This window comes from Lithobates pipiens, unplaced genomic scaffold (genome assembly GCF_037356315.1).
Source record: "Lithobates pipiens isolate NorthernLeopardFrog02 unplaced genomic scaffold, aLitPip1_a1.2 Scaffold_37, whole genome shotgun sequence".
Taxonomy (NCBI): Eukaryota; Metazoa; Chordata; class Amphibia; order Anura; family Ranidae; genus Lithobates; species Lithobates pipiens.
The window spans coordinates 13,432,550-13,447,393 of NW_027507825.1; the positions used below are offsets into that span (position 1 = coordinate 13,432,550).

Sequence of the window (14,844 nt, forward strand, 5' to 3'; positions counted from 1 at the left end):
CACAAGGGAGATTCAAGGGGGCAGGGTTAAATTTAAACATGTGCAATTCGTTTCATTCCGAATTAGTTTTTTTTTTTTTAACAAATTGCGACAAATTCATTCATTCATAAATATCCGGATTAACGAAAACCTGATTAACAAATTTTTCTTAATATTCATAAATTTGAAAATTCGTACATTCGCTAATTTTGTAAATTCGAAAATCTGAAAGAATAACTGACTAATAATATCTTAGAGGAGGTCCACCTAAAAAAAAAAAAAAAATATATATATATATATATATATATATATATATATATATATATATATATATATATATATATATATATATATATATATTAAAAACCAGCAGCTACAAATACCGCAGCTTCTGATTTTTAATAAATGGACACTCACCTGTCCCGGGGTCCAGCGATGTCGGCAGCCGAAGCCAAGCAATCTGTCGGCTCTCGGCTGCTGCTGCCACCATTCTCGTTGAGGGAATCCGGAAGTGAAGCGTTGTGGCTTCACTTCCCAGTTCCCTACTGTGCATGCGCGAGTCGCTGGCCCGTGTGTATGCCAGCAGACAGCGTGGCAGGACAGGAAGTGGGAGCAAATTCCTGTCTTAGACAGGTATCTGCACCCCTCTTCCCCCTGAAAGGTGTCAAATGTGACTCCGGAGGGGGGGGGGGGGGAGGGTTCCGAAAAGCAGAGGTTAAATTTTTGCGTGTACCTCCGCTTTAACTGTTACTAACTATTAAATTATAGGTATTGTAATTTCCTTTCAAATTTTGGCTGTTAGTGAACATAATAAATACAAACTTATCCGAAGTTCCGAATTATCCGAAATAATAAATGCCGTATCCAAACGAATGGAACGTAATGAATTAATAATAAATAAAAAAATGTAAAAAAAAAGTTTTATTAATAATTTGTTCCGTTCCATTTGTTTAGATGCGGCATTCGTTATTTCGGATAAATTCGTATTCATTACATTCACTAACAGCCAAATTTGAAAGGAAATTACAATTCCTATAATTTAAAGCGGAGGTCCACCCTAAAGTGGACCTTCCGCTCATCGGAACCCCCCCCCCTCCGGCGCCACAATTGGCACCTTTCAGGGGGGAGGGGGGTGCAGTTACCTGTACAGTACAGGTATCTGTACCCACTTCCGGGATAGCTCTCTGCGGAAAGGGGCGTATATTACGCCCCTTTTCCGCAAGTGCCCGCCCCTTTCCGCAAGTGCCCCGCTGCCTGCTGGGAAAACACACAGATCCCAGAGGCAGCGGGGACCGTCCTCATTGCGCAGCGCGACTCGCGCATGCGCAGTAGGGAACCGGGAAATGAAGCCGAAAGGCTCCATTTCCTGATTCCCATACCCAAGATGGCGGCGGCAGCACCCGAGATACGATCTACAGATCGGCTTCGGGTGCCGACATCGTGGGCGCGCTGGACAGGTAAGTGTCACTATTTTAAAAGTCAGCAGCTGCAGTATTTGTAGCTGCTGGCTTTTAAAAAAAAAAAAAAAAAAAACACGGAGTCCCGGCGGACTCCCGCTTTAATAGTTGGTTACTATTTCAGATTTTCTAGTTTTCAGATGTACGAATTTCCAAATGTCAGAATTTTCTAATTTACGAACGTACGACTATACAAATATTCTAATGTGGGAATGTACGACTATACAAATTTTTGAACGTGCGAATTTACGAATGTACGACTATAGAATTTTTCTAATGTACGACTATAAAAATGTTCTAATGTACGAATGCACGACTATACAAATTTGCGACTGTACGAATGATGTGTGCAAATTTACGAATGTGCGACTATAAAAAATTTCTAATGTGCGAAATTACGAATGTACGACTATAACATTTTTCGAATGTACGAATTTACAAATGTATAAATGTGCGAATTTACAAAAGTACGACTATACATATTTTTGAATGTGTGAATGTACTACTTTACTAATTGCCATCATAACAAATGACCCAAAAAACAAAAAAAACGAATGAAACGAAAACTGATTTTTTTTTTTTTTTTTTCGCAGTGCACATGTCTAGTTAAATTGTGGCCAGAGAGAGAGAGAGGGGTTGATCGTTGCGACAGGGGAGGTGGCAGTCCCTGGAACTGATCCCCGTGTCTCCCCCTGCAGCAGCTGAAAGTCAGCTTCACCTCCTCTCCCCCTCCGTCGGCTTTCAGCTGCTGCATGGGGAGCCACAAGGAGAGATTCGTTTTCAGTAATTGCCCTCAATCCTCTTCCATCTACTTGTCATTTGCCCAGGCCCCTCCCCCCGTTAAACTGATGAGGCCTTGGCCCCCTACAGGAGGGCTGGTACTATTCCCCCTTATTAGCGGCCCTGGTCACTAGCATGTTGCTGCGGAAGGGGGGGGGGGAGGTGGGGAACCAGTGAAGAAAAAAAATCTAAGCAGAATACATTTTGTCTTTGCATGAGATTCCTTTCGCTTCTTTTGTAGTCGCCGGGACAGGAAGTTAAATACTCCCCAACAGGGACAACATAAAGAGGAAAGAACACAAATAAAGAAAACAAAGGCAGCCACCACAGCTTAAAGAGGAAGTAAACCCCTTCAAACCACTTTGACCTACAGGTAAGCCTAGATTAAGGCTTACCTGTAGGTCCAAGCAATATCTCCTAAACCTATATGGTTTAGGAGATATTTGCCCGAAAATGGGCACCGCTGTCTACGTAGACAGCGGCGCGCAGGCGCACTAAATGCGGCAAATCCAAGAATGGATTTGCCTAATTTGTCGACTCCCGTGCGCATGCGCGGGAGTGACGTCATCGCGGCTTCGCTGAATGGCAGCGTCGGAGCTGCGAGACGCGACTCCCGTGCGCATGCGCAGGAGTGACGTCATCGCGGCTTCGCCGCTGTCATTGGTCGGAGCTGCGAGACGCCACCAGCAAGATGGATGCGGCGGACTACAGGGATCAGCGGCGACTTCGCTGGCTCCTGTGTCAGGTAAGTGACACATAATGAGCTACTATGCGATGCGATGCGATGCGATGCATAGTAGTCCATTATGCTTTACCTTTGCAGGGAAAAAAAGAGGAAGTAAACTCATCAGGGTTTACTTCCTCTTTAAAGTTGGCAAACTGCAAAATATTACATTTCTGTTTCTGGATTTTATTATATTTGAGAAAACAGAGTGCAGCATAGGTAGGAAGAACGGATCCAATCCAACCTTTACTTCAAAGTCATAGAAGTTTGAAATGTTATCCCTGTTATAATTATTTTTTTCTGTATTCCAACCTACAGCCCCGCCTTCCCCATTGTATGACGGGTTCTCTTTATTTTCCCAATTATGATTCATGATGGAAATCCACATATTTATTTTTTATATTTTTTTTTGCTTTCAGCTTAATCTGGCCAAACCGATCGAGGACCAAGGCCCGCTGGACGTCATCATCCACAAGCTGACGGACGTCATCCTGGAGGCCGACCAGAATGACAGCGAGGCCGTACAGCTGGTCCAGAGGTTCCAGGTGAGTGAACTGCCCAAAAAAAAGCAAATTTACAGGCTCCGTGTGCGTCCCCCAAAACTGGACCACATGACTCCGCCCACTATGGACAGAGCTCATTGGCAGCGCTAGAAAATAGTTTTTGTCAATCTGTTTTTAGGTGTTTGCGTTATTTGTACCCAAGCTTGGTGTGTTGCAGGAGTTCACTCGGACGTACGACTCTGCCGCAGAGGAGCTTACACTCTGTCACCCACTGCAGACTTAGGCAGGCAATAGAGTATATCATTTTCTTTCCTTCAGCCACTGGTGGAAGGTAAGAAAATGTGCTCAATTCCCCCCCGTGAACACAGTCAGAGTTAATGGAATCCCTCCCGCAGAGCAACTGTGTACTACCAGCAGGGGGAGCCTTCCCTGCCAGCAAAACCCAATGCAGCTATAGGCGCTGGCAGTAATTGCCGGTGAAAAATCCGACGGGCTTGTTGTACTGAAGCTGATTGATTGGATAGACTTCAGTACAACCAACCAGCCCATAATTAGATTGAATCTTAGCCAGTAGACATGTGCAATTCGTTTAGTTCTGAATTCGTTTTTTTAACTAATTTCGACAAATTGGTTTATTTGGAAATATCCAAATTTTCTAAATTTGGAAATTTGAAATTTCAGGAAATAAAGAAAATTTGAAATTTCAGAACATTCGAATATCGGAAATAACTATTACATTATAGGTATTGGAATTTCCTTTCAAATATCCGAAATAACGAATGCTTCTTTTAAACAAATGGAACGGAATGAATAAATAATAAAATGTTTTTTTTTATTGTTATTTATTATTCTTGGTTCCGTTCCATTTGTTTAGATGCAGCATTTGTTCTTGCGGATAATTTATCCGAAGTTATGAATTATCCAATATACCAAATGCTGAATCGAATGGAATGTAACAAATTAATAACAATAAATAATAATAAGAGGTAATAAAAACGTTTTATTATTTATTTGTTCCGTTCCATTTGTTTAGATATGGCATTTTGTTATTTCGGATTATTTGTAACTTTCGATAAATTCGTATTCCTTACGTTCACTAACAGCCTGTCAGAAACCATGAATCAGACCGAGACAGAAGTACAATTAAATCACACTTGTTTATTAAATAAAAAGGTATATGGAGAAAGTGTAGTCAAAGCATAGCCAGAGTCCCGTAACCGGATCGAGTAGTCAGCCAGTCCAGAGTTCAATAACCAGATCGGGTAATCAGCCAGGCCAGAAGTCAGGGATCCAAGTGGAGGAACAGCAAACAGGATAAGGAGCTGGAAGGGATGTCAGCAAGCCAGTCTTTAAACAGAACCTCAGGAGATAGTTTCTTGTGATGTGACCAAGACGAAGGAAGAGATGACGTGAGCTGGACAGCTTTAGGTAGGCAGGTCAGAAGAGCAGGATCAGGAACTGCTGGGTAACTGTGGAGAGAGATGAGAGCTGGCAATTAGCCGACAGCTGAGCAGCCAGCCCAGAGAAGGAAGGGCTAAGCCAGCCCTGACACAGCCAAATTTGAAAGGATATTCCAATACCTATGTAGCGACGGGCTCCTGAAGAGCACACGCTATGCGTTTTTCAAAATTAAACTTTGCCTAAACTACAGTTTGGTTTGGGTTTATTTGTCTAAATATGACTTCTGTATCAGTCTGACTGGACTGCGAGATGTTCAGCCTGGCCACAGGAGGCACCGTCTCTTGTGGCAGGAGTGGAACTATGGTCTGGTCAGGCGCTTAAGTTACTCTTTTTCGGAGCCAGGTCAGTGGGAGTGGCCCCTCTGGCTGTGTCCTCTGGGAGAGGGTATTTAATATATGGATGTCACGTGGTTTGCGTTCTAGTGCAGTATAATGTGCTGATTACATGGTCCTGGTCCTCCTGACCAGCCCCCAGGAAGGCAATGGCCTGGGGTGCGGATCCACCCGACTTTGATGCCTCTGGGCTGGCTAGCCCAAGGAGGGGAAACTAGAGGAGGATTCTGAGGTGGATGGGTGCCGTCTCCGGTTCGGGAGAGACCCAGAGTACTTCAAGCATTCCAGGGGAGGACTCTTTAGAAGAACACCACGCACGGGTTGGTTTTCTTAACAAGAGCCTGGAAGGGCTGAAGTAACCGAGAGAATCCGGTCTTGTGGATATCGCCAAGCTGGCTGAAAGATCCAGATATCCTACAAGCGTTCTACAGCTTAGTTTTCCCTACGTGTTCTGCAACAATGTCTGTGACAAAGACTTTGTTCCTGAGTAAGCGCCTTGTTGGCTGCTAGGCCTTGTGAGAGAGGGACTGTCCAACCTGAGTGATCATCCAGCTGGGAATGGCTATTCTCTGGATGCAGTCAAAGTAAACAAGTTCTTTAACGTTTTTGGAGTTTGACATTGAGAGAACCTGAACTTCCTTTCCAACCCTCTGATCCCAAGTTAACCACTTGCCGACCGCCTCACGCCGATGTACGTCGGCAGAATGGCACAGGCAGGCATAATCACATACATGTACGTGATTTGCCTCCCGCGGGTCGGGGGCCCGATCGGGCCCCCGCCCGGTGCCTGCGGCGGTCGGTTTTCGTTCGGGAGCGATCCCGGACGAGGGGACGGCCATTCATTCATGGCCACCCCCTCGCGATCGCTCCCGACGAATGGAAATCCCCGGTGACATCACTTCCTCTCCTGTAATGTAAACACAGGAGAGGAAGTGATGTATTCTCTCCTCCGTGTCGGTATTTTTCGTTCCGACACGGAGGAGAGCGGATCAGTGAGTTGCACCAACACATCCCACACACAGTAGAACATGCCAGGCACACTCACACCCCCCCTTTACCCCCCGATCACCCCCCCAATTACCCCTGCCCCCCAGTCACAGTGACACCAATGTCATTTTTTTTTTTTTTTTTTTTTTTTTTGCATTGGTGTCATTTGTGACTGTAATAACTGTTAGGGCAGTTAGGGTTAGCCCCCTTTAGTTCTAATGTACCCCCCTAACCCCCCCAATAAAGGTTTAACCCCGTGATCACCCCCCGTCGCCAGTGTCACTAAGGCTGGGTTCACATTGCAGCGGTTTATGAGAACGAATGTGATTCGCACCGCACTGCAGTGCAAATCACATCCGATCTCTGTGCGATTCGAGTTCAGCCATTCGCCGCACCCGCCACACCCGCCGCACCCGCCGCAAATTCGCACGGGACCCTTTTTTTGGCCCGCAGCAGAATCGGATCGCATGGGTGTTCACACCATGCGATCCGAGTTTGCAGATCGCACTGCGATATGCGAACTGATCTGGGGGTGTCAGTAACATTTCACTGACACTCCCAGCAGTTCGCATAGGGCAGTGTGAACTGCCGCCGGGAGGCATGCGATGCGGGAACCCGCCGCGGATTCGCGGCGTTTCCGCATCGCTCCAGTGTGAACCCAGCCTAATAAGCGATCATTTTTCTGATCGCCGTATTAGTGTCACAGGTGACGCTAGTTAGGCAGGTAGGTATTTAGGTTCGCCGCAGCTTTTTATAGCGCTAGGGACCCCCATATACTACCGCATAAAGCCCCCTGATTGCCCCCTAGTTAACCCTTTCACCAGTGATCACCATATAACTGTTACAGGTGACGCTGGTTGGTTAGTTATTTTTTTATAGTTTCAGGGCACCCGCCATTTATTACCTAATAAAGGTTTAACCCCCTGATCACCCGGCAGGTGTCATTTGTGACTAATAACTGTTAGGGCAGTTAGGGTTAGCCCCCTTTAGTTCTAAGGTACCCCCCTAACCCCCCCAATAAAGGTTTAACCCCGTGATCACCCCCCGTCGCCAGTGTCACTAAGGCTGGGTTCACATTGCAGCGGTTTATGAGAACGGATGTGATTCGCACCGCACTGCAGTGCAAATCACATCCGATCTCTGTGCGATTCGAGTTCAGCTATACAGATAGTATGGCTGAATTCGCGCCGCACCCGCCGCAAACTCGCACGGGACCCTTTTTTTGGTCCGCAGCAGAATCGGATCGCATGGGTGTTCACACCATGCGATCCAAGTTTGCAGATCGCACTGCGATATGCGAACTGATCTGGGGGTGTCATTAACATTTCACTGACACTCCCAGCAGTTCGCATAGGGCAGTGTGAACTGCCGCCGGGAGGCATGCGATGCGGGAACCCGCCGCGCATTCGTGGCGTTCCCGCATCGCTCCAGTGTGAACCCAGCCTAATAAGCGATCGTTTTTCTGATCGCTGTATTAGTGTCACAGGTGACGCTAGTTAGGCAGGTAGGTATTTAGGTTCGCCGCAGCTTTTTATAGCGCCAGGGACCCCCATATACTACCGCATAAAGCCCCCTGATTGCCCCCTAGTTAACCCTTTCACCAGTGATCACCATATAACTGTTACAGGTGACGCTGGTTGGTTAGTTATTTTTTTATAGTTTCAGGGCACCCGCCATTTATTACCTAGTCTCACTAGTGTACCCCTAAATTTAGGGGTGTCTACTTTCTAAAATGGGGTCATTTGGGGGGGGGGGTTTGTGCCATCTTGGCATTTTATGGCCTTCAAAACTGTAACGCCCTTAGAAAGCCTGAAGGCGGTGCTTGGTTTTTGGGGCCCCGTACGCGGCTAGGCTCCCAAAAAGTCCCACATATGTGGTATCCCCGTACTCAGGAGAAGCAGCAGAATTTATTTTGGGGTGTCATTTCACATATGCCCATGGCATGCGTGAGCAATATATCATTTAGTGACAACTTTGTGAAAAAAAAAAAAAGTTTGTAATTTTCCCGCAACTTGTGGCAAAATATAAAATATTCCATGGACTCAACATGCCTCTCAGCAAATAGCTTGGGGTGTCTACTTTCTAAAATGGGGTCATTTGTGGGGGTTTTGTGCCATCTTGGCATTTTATGGCCTTCAAAACTGTAATAGGTAGTGAGAAGTGAACTCAAAAAATTACGCCCTTAGAAAGCCTGAAGGCGGTGCTTGGTTTTCGGGGCCCCGTACGCGGCTAGGCTCCCAAAAAGTCCCACATATGTGGTATCCCCGTACTCAGGAGAAGCAGCAGAATTTATTTTGGGGTGTCATTTCACATATGCCCATGGCATGCATGAGCAATATATCATTTAGTGACAACTTTGTGAAAAAAAAAAAAAAAAAAAAAAAGTTTGTAATTTTCCCGCAACTTGTGGCAAAATATAAAATATTCCATGGACTCAACATGCCTCTCAGCAAATAGCTTGGGGTGTCTACTTTCTAAAATGGGGTCATTTGTGGGGGTTTTGTGCCATCTTGGCATTTTATGGCCTTCAAAACTGTAATAGGTAGTGAGGCGTGAAATCAAAAATTTACGCCCTTAGAAAGCCTGAAGGCGGTGCTTGGTTTTCGGGGCCCTGTACGCGGCTAGGCTCTCAAAAAGTCCCACATATGTGGTATCCCCGTACTCAGGAGAAGCAGCAGAATTTATTTTGGGGTGTCATTTCACATACGCCCATAGCATGTGTGAGCAATATATCATTTAGTGACAACTTTGTGTAAAAAAAAAAAAAAAATTTTTTTTTTGTCATTATTCAATCGCTTGAGGCAAAAAAATAAAATATTCAATGGGCTCAACATGCCTCTTATCAATTTCCTTAGGGGGTCTACTTTCCAAAATGGGGTCATTTGGGGGGGTTTTGTACTGCCCTGTCATTTTAGCACCTCAAGAAATGAGATAGGCAGTCGTAAACTAAAAGCTGCGTAAATTCCAGAAAACGTACCTTAGTTTGTAGATGTGACAACTTTTGCGCAAACCAATAAATATACAATTATTGACTTTTTTTTTACCAAAGACATGTGGCTGAATACATTTTGGCCTAAATGTATGACTAAAATTGAGTTTATTGGATTTTTCTAATAACAAAAAGTAGAAAATATCATTTTTTTTCAAAATTTGCGGTCTTTTTACGTTTATATCGCAAAAAATAAAAATCGCAGAGGCAATCAAATACCATCAAAAGAAAGCTCTATTTGTGGGAAGAAAAGGACGCAAATTTTGTTTGGGTACAACATTGCATGACCGCGCAATTACCAGTTAAAGCAGCGCAGTGCCAAATTGTAAAAAGACCTCTGGTCATTTACCAGCAAAATGGTCCGGTCTGAAAGTGGTTAAGACTGTTCAATTTTTTGAGTTTGCAAATAAAAATTCATTCAAGTGGATCTATTGTCAGTCTCAAGTAACTAACGTGCACTAGCATGAAAAATGCACAAGCAAAAAAAAATGTTCCCGCTATGCCCAGGTGTGAATGGAGCCTGACTGACTGTGCAGCATAGCCTCAGTCTCCAATTCAGCCTACAGAATTTCCAATGTTTCTAGCATTACATGTACTGAACAGTGGCGGCCTGTCCATTAGGGGAGCTCGGGCGCCACCCCGCTCCATGTGTCCTCCTCCCCTCCTCTCCGTGTGTCTGCCCCCCCCCTCCTCTCCAATGTGTCTGGCCCCCCCCCTCCTCTCCAATGTGTCTGGCCCCCCCCTCCTCTCCAATGTGTCTGCCCCCCCCCCCTCCTCTCCAATGTGTCTGGCCCCCCCTCCTCTCCTCTCCAATGTGTCTGGCCCCCCCTCCTCTCCTCTCCAATGTGTCTGGCCCCCCCTCCTCTCCTCTCCAATGTGTCTGGCCCCCCCTCCTCTCCTCTCCAATGTGTCTGGCCCCCCCTCCTCTCCTCTCCAATGTGTCTGGCCCCCCCTCCTCTCCTCTCCAATGTGTCTGGCCCCCCCTCCTCTCCTCTCCAATGTGTCTGGCCCCCCCTCCTCTCCTCTCCAATGTGTCTGGCCCCCCCTCCTCTCCTCTCCAATGTGTCTGCCCCCCCCCCTCCTCTCCTCTCCAATGTGTCTGCCCCCCCCCCTCCTCTCCTCTCCAATGTGTCTGGCCCCCCCTCCTCTCCTCTCCAATGTGTCTGGCCCCCCCTCCTCTCCTCTCCAATGTGTCTGCCCCCCCCCCTCCTCTCCTCTCCAATGTGTCTGCCCCCCCCCCTCCTCTCCAATGTGTCTGGCCCCCCCCCCCTCCTCTCCAATGTGTCTGCCCCCCCCCCTCTCCAGTTGTCCGGCCCTCCCCTCTCTCCATCCATGTGTCCGACCCCCTAATCTACATGCAAGGAGTCGACACATGGATTCTAATTTTGTTTATTTTTTAAAGCGTGTGATTAGAGCCAGAGGCTCTAATAGGCTTAAAAAAAAAAAAGTGGATTCAGGGTGCAGAGCACTTGAGTGACAATAGCGAATGAATATTCGCTATTGCCACACTGATCCTCCTGCTGGCCAATCAGGACGCGGGTCCTGTCAGACACCCATCACCCAATTGGCTGAAAGAACAAGCGATCCTATCGGATGCCGAGGAGGGAGGAGATGTGCTAGAAGTCACTGCCTGTTGGAGTGCTGCCCGTCCGCAAACCTAGCTGGGGTAAGTCCTGGGCTAGATCCCCCCCCCCAAAATAAAAAATAACACCAGCCTCCACTGGTACTGAACATTCGTGTGCAGTCTTCTGGAGATGTCAGGGGCTACAGCGGGGGGGCTGACCTATTCCTCATAAATTGTGAGGTATATTTGGAAATCCAAAAATCCGAAAAAATAGCTATTCAATTATAGTTATTAGAATTTCCTTTTCAAATTTGGCTACAGAATGGAATTAATAATGAATAGTAATAAAAAAGTTATTAGTTACGTTCCATTCGTTTAGATACGTCATTTGTAATTTTCGGAGCCATTGTGAGCTCTTCGGACAAGTAAGTGTCCTTATTAAAAGTCAGCAGCTACAGTACATCAGCCTGTCCAACAAAAGCTGGGCAGCTTTTTGTCGAAGAAAACCAGTGCAGTATCCCAGTCAGAAGACAATCGCTCAGTGGGGAGATCAGTGTACTAACATTGGATAGTTAGTACAGCGGCTCCTCCCGCTGATGGTGTGTACCTGGCATGATTAGACAATCAAATGCAACAAAACTAAACAAAACTTTTTTTATTTTTTATGGTTATTTAAAAAGTTACTGCACATAAAATGTGCACGTTTTATTCTGTGAATTTGTCCTGTTGGTTCTGTTAAAAAGCATTGCAAAGTTATTTACAAACTAAAGTTAGTGTTTCTTTTTTTTTTTTTTTTTGGAGCGGCCACAACCCATTGCAGGGCGGCCTTGACTTAATGGGCTTACCGGTTACCTTCTCTTGACCTGCTCCTCCGCGTCTAGGGGATACCCAACGACTTGTACGCTGACACAGATAAAGTCCTTTTAAAAAGGTTTTCTTTTGCAGTAGAACTTTCACAAATACAGTCTCTTAGGAGAACAGAGGGCACGGGGTGAAGAACTTAGGCACCTTGAACTGCAGGTTTAGCAAAGTCTCTAATTCCACCCAGAGAGCAGCCACTCGCAGCTGGGCACTTCAAGGCTGAACAGATCTCTAGCCAGGGATCATGGCAGTCAGTACATTGACTCAAAACTTGAACAATCAACTGAGGGTATACAGAAACCTTTTTCCAACTGTACCTGGAACGTTTCCCGCTTCCTTTGTGGTACTGGAAAATTGTGAATTTGTCAATGTCCTTCCCAACTCAGTAACCAGGCACTTCTCAGGATGCCCCTTGCCGGCCGTCTTCCGAAGAGTCACTTCCACGAGCTGTGGTGCCCCTCCAAGCCGAGAGCACACCCAGACACTTTGAATCCTCCCTCAGTTACTGCACCTCGGACCAGCTGGTTCTGAGACTCAGGAACAGACGGATCCCTACCCCAGACCAGACGGGTCTATCAGGGGTCACTGACAAGAACATGCTGCGGGATATCGGACACCCCGTGACCGGGACCCATCACGGGGATACCCCGGTCCTGGAACCAGAACAGACCACACGGGTCTCACGAACAACTCCGGAACCCCAGACACGTGACCCACACCTGTTTAAGTACCCCCTCCCAGACTCCTCAGCGGGCCCCGGCACTCCCGCTGATTGGCTCCGAGAGGGCCATACCCAAACATCCAACCAGACTTGATTCTGGCCTGTCATGTGCACTTCACCGCTCACATGACCCGGCAGAACTTCTAAACGCAGCCTGGCCAGACTGGTGTTGGGCCTACCTACTATAATTAACCCTCAGAACCTTTATTGTCCTGAGGCCAAAAACGAAATTTACAATGCGTGTGACATTTGATCCCAAATGTCATCCGCTACATTTCTTTTTCAACTTAAAGTGGTTGTAAACCCTTACAAACCACTTTGACCTACAGGTAAGCCTAGATTAAGGCTTACCTGTAGGTCCAAGCAATATCTCCTAAACCTATATGGTTTAGGAGATATTTGCCCGAAAACGGGCACCGCTGTCTACGGCGCATGCGCCGTAGACAGCGGCGCGCAGGCGCACTGAACGCGGCAGTTCCAAAAATGGAGCTGCCGCATTTGTCGACTCCTGTGCGCATGCGCGGGAGTGACATCATCGCGGCTTCGCCGAATGACAGCGGCGGAGCTGCGAGACGCCACCAGCAAGATGGATGCGGCGGACTACAGGGGACAGCGCGACTTCGCTGGCTCCTGTGTCAGGTAAGTGACACATAATGGGCTACTATGCGATGCGATGCGATGCACAGTAGTCCATTATGCTTTACCTTTGCAGGGTAAAAAAAGAGGAAGTAAACTCATCAGGGTTTACTTCCTCTTTAACACTGTTCTAAGGTTCTGTTTGCATCTAGGCATTGCTATTTTCCCAGGCGTTTTTTCCCGTACAGGCGTTTTTTCCCGTACAGGCGTTTTTTTTCTGTACAGGCGTTTTTGAAGTTCAAAAGGTCGCCAATGTAAAAGAATTAAAACGCCTGTAATCTGCCAAAAAAGAAGCTTGTGTACCTTTTTGAGCGACGGGTGGTTTTGCTTTGGGGGCAACAGAACGCTAAGATGTGAACAGGGGCCATTGAAATGAATAGCATTTGTCATGTTGGTGCGTTTTTAGAACTGAGGCTTAGAGCAGAAAAACGCCTAGATGTGACCAGAGCCTAAATGGAAGATATGTGTAAATATAAATTAAATGTGAAAAAAATAACAAAAAAACAAAAATGTTTAAATATTAATAGTTAATGAAATAGAAACAAACACAAAAATTAGCAGGAATATATAGTATAAGAAAGGAGGAGAATAAGGAGTTAATTAGGGCTGGTTAAGGAGGCGTTAAACAGAAATGTTTATTTTTTAGGAAAAAAACTTTTTTTGGGTTGCATTAACTGACATTTGCACATCTAAGTTCATCCCTTTGATCTGCAGATGAATGAACAGAATGAGACAAAATGACATTGAAACACTGTATCTTTATACGTTGTTTCTAAGCAAGTATTGTTTATAAACACTGATACAGACTGCTTTTTGACAGCTGTGCACACTTTTCTGAGTATACAATAATGTCGCCTGCGATTAATCAAAGCCGTCCATTATTTTATACTGGGTTGGGGCTTCCAGAAGCCAGGCAGAGAGCCTGAACATGCTATACACAACTGACCCATTAACAGTAAAGTGGTCATAATGGTCCACTCAATCAGTGCCAGGGCCGTCTTTAATATTGATTGGACCCGGGGCAAAATTTTTCTTGGGGGGGGGGGGCCCTCCCCCCCATGTAGTTTCGCTCTCCACCTTCTCTGAGTCTTACAATAAATAGCAGCTACACTTAAAATCAGTTTACTGTATCAGATCAAGCAGCGATTGGGATTGGTTGCCAGAGGTTACAGCATATCTTTACCGCTTATTGACTGGTTGCTAGAGGTTACAGCACACATTAAGGCTCACTGATTAGTTGCTAAAGGTTACAGCACATGATTTCTGCTTGTTGATTGGTTGCTAGAGATTACTGTACAGTAATACTGCTCACTGGTTGCTGTAGGTTACAGCACATCTTCTCCTCTCTGCAGGGGGGCATGATATGCATATGAATGCCACCTTTATTTACATATCAATGTCGTCGGGCTCAGATATTTACATATGAATGTCATTGCTATTTACATATGAATGACGGTTATTTACATGTAAACACAGGGTCTGCAGGTGAGTCATCTTTACTCAAAAATAGAGCAGGGCTGGGCAGCATTGGTAGCAGCACTTCACACAGATATTGGGACGCAGCACAGGACTAAAATTTCAAGGGACAAGGGAATTTAAACTGGAATGGTTGGCAAGTATGAGGCAGCTTCTTTGGGCCCCACAGCAATGACAGGGCCCAGGGCAGCTGCCCCTTTTTCCCTGCCTTAAAGACGGCCCTGATCAGTGCTCTCTCACCAACTCAGCCCCAGGTAATGTCCAGTATTATATGGTGCCTGAAATTACCTGGATGGATGACATCACTGCCCCTCCCCAAATGAAAGTGTTCAGGGCTGGTGATTGGCTGCTCAGGCCTGAGCACTGTCACCTGA

The 14,844-nt window shown here is 46.1% G+C and overlaps 1 protein-coding gene across 3 annotated transcripts in view; it reads left to right on the forward strand.

The window, feature by feature from the left end:
* ITPK1 (inositol-tetrakisphosphate 1-kinase) overlaps positions 1–14,844 on the forward strand; it is a 218,963-nt gene that overhangs the window by 110,678 nt on the left and 93,441 nt on the right. For all 3 annotated transcript variants that reach the window (XM_077466732.1, XM_077466731.1, XM_077466730.1), the window contains one exon: positions 3,360–3,485. In XM_077466732.1, the coding sequence (XP_077322858.1) occupies positions 3,360–3,485 (126 nt within the window). The remainder of the gene's footprint in view (positions 1–3,359; positions 3,486–14,844) is intronic.